We start from the raw sequence: 5999 nt of genomic DNA, 5'->3' as shown, positions 1-5999 counted from the left end.
TATGGATGCACCTTAAGCTTGTGGTTAACTTTAAATGTCAGTTTCTTGTGGTGAAGCTGCACAATGTTTATAGTCTACTCCTGTAACAGCAATAAATGCCTAATTTCACCTTTTTAGCACATTGTCGGTTCCCTAATATAGTTCGTACCACTACCAGAGCAGCCGCAGCAGTAGGTCATCGTTTCTTTCTCATTTTATTATACCTCAAACCCTGAAATATGCCTATCTATTAAAGCATTGTACACTGGAAACGATGACGACTACCCAGTGAAGCACGTTAACGTTGCTTGTATTGTATGCCTGCCATTTGCGTGGCTGACAGAGATCCACACTTAACGGCAAAGCCACATGCGCCGATCAATGCGCGCACATGATCATATCCATCGCATCAGAAACGTTGCAGTGCCAGTTTTGCAAGTCAATGCGCTATTATCAGCGAGAGACAAGCAAGCCCTGCCCTGGTGATTTCTAAGACTAAGAAAAACTTTACAAGACAGTAATACGTACATTTAAAACGAAGATGCTTTACCATTTGATAGTGCCAAATTGAAGTTGAGTATTATTACACATAATGCCTAGTTCATTAAAGATGCCAATTAGCAGACACAAAATGCTCCCAATACTGTGTAGTATAGGCAGATGGTCAACATATATATGAGCAGTCGAGCACATGAGGGAACTACTAGATCTAGCCCTAGCCTGCTGTTTTTCTCCTTTGCAGGACGGCTAAACGTACAACCAACCATATCAAACCATCGGACATGATGACAATTTGTACAAACTCGCTGGATGCTTCTTCCATCCTTTCGTAAGAAATAAAAATCTAGTAGTTCCCTCGACGACTTTGACCTTGCAGGCCTACACCTAAAATGAACACACCTAACCAAGATGCTTTACAACATGATAGTTCCAAGCATGATAGTTCCAAGTTGCCAATTAACGGACACAAATGCAAGCAAGTCTGATATACTTTAAAATTAATGTCAGTACATATGATGCATTATTAGATATTTTCTTATTGGAGCCAAGAGACCTTTTTTTTTTGTTGCGATTAGGAACCAAGAGTTGACTTGTCGAATGGATGTCGTCCTGGCAAGGCATATGATGGATCGCTCAAGACTGACAGCTGTGTGTGTCACATCTGCCAGAATGCATGGATCGCTCAAGAGTCAAGACTGACAGCTTTATACACAGGCTTGCCTTCCTAGCTCTGCTTTCTTCCTCTCCTAGCAAGCAAGGTGACATATCGCCACCTTCTCCTCTACACAGCACCATCACGCGTCTCTCTCGTCATCCACCCCCTATAGCTTCCGCAAATCCGCAAGTGCGGAATCTCCCTTGGTCTTCAACGTCACCAATCTTCCATCGTGGCGTTGGCATGGATATCGTGGCCGGGGCAGTGGGCAGCATCGTGTCCAAGCTCGGCGAGCTCCTGCACGGGGAGTACAAGCTGCAGAAGGGCCTGCCGGAGCAAATCGAGTATCTGAAAAATGAGCTCGAGAGTGCGCACACGGCTCTCCGCAACTTGGGTGAAACGCCGCCGGAGCAGCTGGGCACAGGTCCGGCTTTGGGCTCGCGAGGTCAGAGAGGCGTCCTACGACATGTACGACATGGAGGACATCCTCGACGCCGTTCTCATCGATGTCGTGGAGGGGGCCGCCCCTGCTGAGACTGAAAGCAAGAAAGGCTTGCTTAAACGTCTCAAGAAGAAGATGGCCAGGCTGTTGAAGAAGAGCAAGGCGCTCCACGACATCGCCGGCGCGATCGAGGACATGAAGAAACGACTCCAGGAGGTGTCGGGCCGCCGCGACAGGTACTCCATACCCGTTGCGGTGCCTTCGCGGCCACCAAACTGGATCCTCTCCTTGTGGACAAGCGCAAAGAGGCAGCACAGATTATCGGCATCGAGAGGACGAGGGCGGAGCTCATAGCCATGCTTCAGTCATCGACCCACGGCCATGGAGATGCTGGTGCCTCCAGCAGCAACAACCGGACCAAGATAGTTTCTGTGGTCGGAGGTGGTGGTCTGGGTAAGACCACTCTTGCCAAGGAGGTTTACGACGAGCTGAGTACGGGATATGACTGTCGAGCCTTTGTTTCGGTTGGCCGCAATCCTGACCTGGTGCAAGTCTTCACCAGCATCTTCTTTGGTCTCGACCAAAATATGTACCAGGCCATTCGTGATGTAAAGGACCTACAACTGCTCATTGGCGAACTCCGAAAATTCCTTGAAAACAAGAGGTATGCATTAATCAGTTGTCAACAGATTACCTATAGTTTCTCTGTTTCAATATATATATATATATATATATATATATATATATATATATATATATATATATAGGGAGAGGCTATTCAGTAGCCAGCTACAGAATAAGTTATTCTGTAGCCACCTCTATTTACCATAATTTTATATACTAATTTACCATAATGTCAATATATATTTACTATAGTTAGGTTACTATAACACACGGGGATATTTACCATAACGTTATAGTAAACCACTTAGTAAGGAGTTACTATAATCTCATAAATTAATATAGTAATTATCGTAACTCAAAGTGGCTACAGAATAAGTTATTTTGTAGCCAGCTACAGAGTAGTAGTTCTATATATATATATATATATATATATATATATATATATATATATATATATATATATATATATATATATATATATGCTACTACATACGTTTACCATTTAATTTGAAGATGTTTCTTTCTCATTATGTATCGATGATGCAGTTGTGGTACAATTAATACTTCTTCTTGCTAGGGAATTTATATTTGATAAACAAATCTAAGATGTTTGTTTTTTTTCATTATGAATCAAAGCTGCAGTTGTGGCACAATACTCCTTTTTTGCTAGGCAATTTATATTTGATAATACAAAGTTATAAAGTACCACTGTCAGATTCTACCTTGAGTAGAGGAATCCGGATTTTCATCCTTTGTCTAAAAATCTATAAAGTACCACTAGTATGTAATTTTCAAAGACTAAATAAAAGTGAGACATCACCCGTATTCAATACTCATATAGTACAGATGTAGTGCCGCTCTTCTTCTCCTTTGTACAGTATAGACGATAGATGCTCCAGGGTTTACTAACTCTGCCTATTCATTTGTACTGTCTTTTTGGTAGGTTCTTCATCGTTATTGACGACATATGGGACATATATTCCTGGCAAGCAATAGGATCAGCTTTGCATCGGAACAATAACGGAAGTAGAGTAGTCAAAACTACTCGAAATTTTGAAGTAGCCCGTGGCGATGAAGCTTATCAGCTTGGCTCTCTTTCACATGATAACTCAAAGAAGTTACATGAGGCTATATGGCGATGAAGACAAATGTCCTGCTCATCATCCTGAAGAGGCATCCCAAAAAATTCTGGACAAATGTGGTGGTGTGCCATTAGCTATCATCACAATGGCTAGCTTGTTGGTGAGCAAATCAAGAGAGGATTGGTTTGAGGTCTGTAGCTCTCCTGGTTTCTATCGTGGTAGAGAGAACAAGCAAGTAGATGATATTGTGTGTATATTGTCCCTTAGCTACTATGATCTGCCTTCTCATCTGAAGACCTGCTTACTGTACCTAAGTGTGTATCCTGAAGACTATGAGATCGAGAAAGATTCTTTGATATGGAAATGGGTAGCAGAAGGCTTTATAGACAAGAAAACAGGAACAAGCCTGTTTCAGCAGGGAGAGGAATACTTCCATCAGCTCATAAACAGGAGCATGATCCATGGGATGGAATCAGAAAGTGATGGCATCATACATCACTGTCGTGTTCATGACATGGTCCTTGATCTTCTTCGTGACCTGGCAGGCGAAGAAAACTTCATCACTATCTCAAATGAGGATGGAGGAACATCATCACAACACAAGGTGGGCCGGATAGCACACCAGAAAAGGATATTGCTAGATCAATCCCATCCTGACGGTCATAGGTACATGACACAACTGAGGTCATTGGTTGCCCATGGGTGTGATATTTGTGGTTTGGTATTGCATCCGAGCATTAAACTATTAAGTGTGCTAGCTTTAGAGAGGTGTACATCACCTGAGTATGGCAGTCTCTGGCATGAGCATCTTGGTAAACTAGTTCATCTGAGGTACCTAGGGCTATGAGGTACAGATGTCGAAGAGCTCCCCGAGGCGATAGGAGCTCTAAAGCTTCTACAGACACTGGACTTCGAAGGTATCGGAGTATATGGTATGCAAGTCCAACTGCCATTGAGCGTTAGCCTGCTAACACGGTTGGTCTACATAAGATGTGACGAATACACGAAGGTGCCCGATGGGTTCCTCCAGAAGGTGATGTCACTGGAGGAGCTACAGATACGTGTTGACATGCTGTCTTTTGAGTCCAAGAGGAAATTTTTGAAGGAGCTGGGCAACCAGAGCCTACTGAGGGTGCTCCGTGTGATTGGCATAGGCAGGCTAGATGAGAGCGTGCAGGCAAAACTTTTGAAGTCACTAGGCAATCTGCAGGAGCTCCAGCATCTGCATTTGGATTGTAAGCTGCTCACTGGAAGTACCCCTGCCTCAACAGAGTGGGACAAAGCCATGCTTTCGGAACATCTCAGGCATCTGCTTATACATGGCATCAGGTTCCCTTGTGTGCCATCATTCATAGATCCCACGCTTCTCCCCAACCTTTGCTACTTGGACTTGTGTGTGGATCATATGGACGAGGCAGGTCTAAGAGCCTTGGGTGGGCTGCTAGAACTCTGTTTCCTCATTATTGTAGCGGCGTATTATGGGACGGCTTCTCATAAGCAGGCTGCGGTAGTTAATATTGCTGCCCATGATGTCTTCTTCCCCAAGTTGAGAAGCCTTCGGTTGTATGGCTGGATGGTCCAGCTGGCGACCAATGATGACTCGGCTAGTGCTTCGCTTAGCATCTGGAGGGAAGGACATGATGCTGGTATCGTATTTGATTCCAATGCAGAGGATGGGGGCTGCAGCAGCAGAGTAGCACCGGCCCCTGTTGCTGTGATGCCAAACCTCCACGACCTTTGGTTCACTGTCCCAGTCAAGGCTTTCTACAAGGATGGACGTGCTACTCGGAGTGACAATCTTGGCTTGGACTTGGAGTGCCTCCCTTCGCTACGCTATGTCCTGGCACACCTCGAATGTAAGGGTGCCTTGGCTAATGACGTGAACAAGGCAGAGGCTGAGCTCAAGCGCATAGCAGAACTCCATCCCAATAGTTCCGCACTCACCCTCAACGTATATCATGATTAGTGAAGTACTTATGGTCTGCATAAGATGTGATGAATTAACGAAGGTGCCCAATGGGTTCCTCCAGAAGGTGACGTCACTGCAGGAGGCAATTTTTGAAGGAGCTAGGTAACCTGAGCCTACTGAGGGTGCTCCGTGTGCTTGGTATGGGCAGGCTAGATGAGAGCATGTAGGCAGAACTTTTGAAGTCACTAGGCAATCTGTAGGAGTTCGAGCATCTGCATCTAGATTGTAATCTGATCACTCTAACTCGCTACGCTTCTCCCCTGGATCTGGATTGTTATCTGTTTCATAAAACTAGCCCTACCTTAGTGGAGTGGGACAAAGCCGTGCTTCCGGAACATCTCAGGCGTCTCCATATACATTGTATCCGGTTCCCTTGTGTGCTATCATTCATACATCCCACGCTTCTCCCCAACCTTTGCTACTTGTGGTTGTGTGTGGATCATATGGACGAGGTAGGTCTGAGAACCTTGGGTGGGCTGCCATATCTCCGTTGCCTCTTCATTTTCCCTCCCGATGGGATGGCTTCTCATGAGCAGTCTATGGTAATTCATATTGCTTCCCATGATGTCTTCTTCCACAAGTTGAGAAGCCTCGTGTTGTTTGGATGGATGGTCCAATTGGCGACCAACGGTGACTCGACTAGTGCTTCATTGAGCATCTGGAGGAGAGGACAGGATGCTGCAATGGTATTTGATTCCAAAGTAGAGGACGGGGACTGCAGCAGAGTACCACCACCCCCTATTGCTG

General features: G+C 45.0%; 1 protein-coding gene across 1 annotated transcript; it reads left to right on the top strand.

Moving 5' to 3' along the window:
- The first annotated feature begins 1378 nt into the window (after positions 1-1378).
- LOC136503469 (probable disease resistance protein RXW24L) lies at positions 1379-5249 on the top strand. Its single transcript, XM_066498541.1, has 4 exons — positions 1379-1479; positions 1586-1813; positions 3551-3949; positions 4274-5249. Exons 1-4 carry the CDS (start codon positions 1379-1381, stop codon positions 5247-5249), a joined length of 1704 nt encoding a protein of 567 aa, XP_066354638.1.
- Positions 5250-5999: the final 750 nt, after the last annotated feature.

This window comes from Miscanthus floridulus, chromosome 14 (assembly GCF_019320115.1).
Source record: "Miscanthus floridulus cultivar M001 chromosome 14, ASM1932011v1, whole genome shotgun sequence".
NCBI classification, from domain to species: domain Eukaryota; kingdom Viridiplantae; phylum Streptophyta; class Magnoliopsida; order Poales; family Poaceae; genus Miscanthus; species Miscanthus floridulus.
The sequence above is the reverse complement of the archived record's forward strand: the minus strand, read 5'-3'. Positions and strand labels throughout refer to the sequence as shown.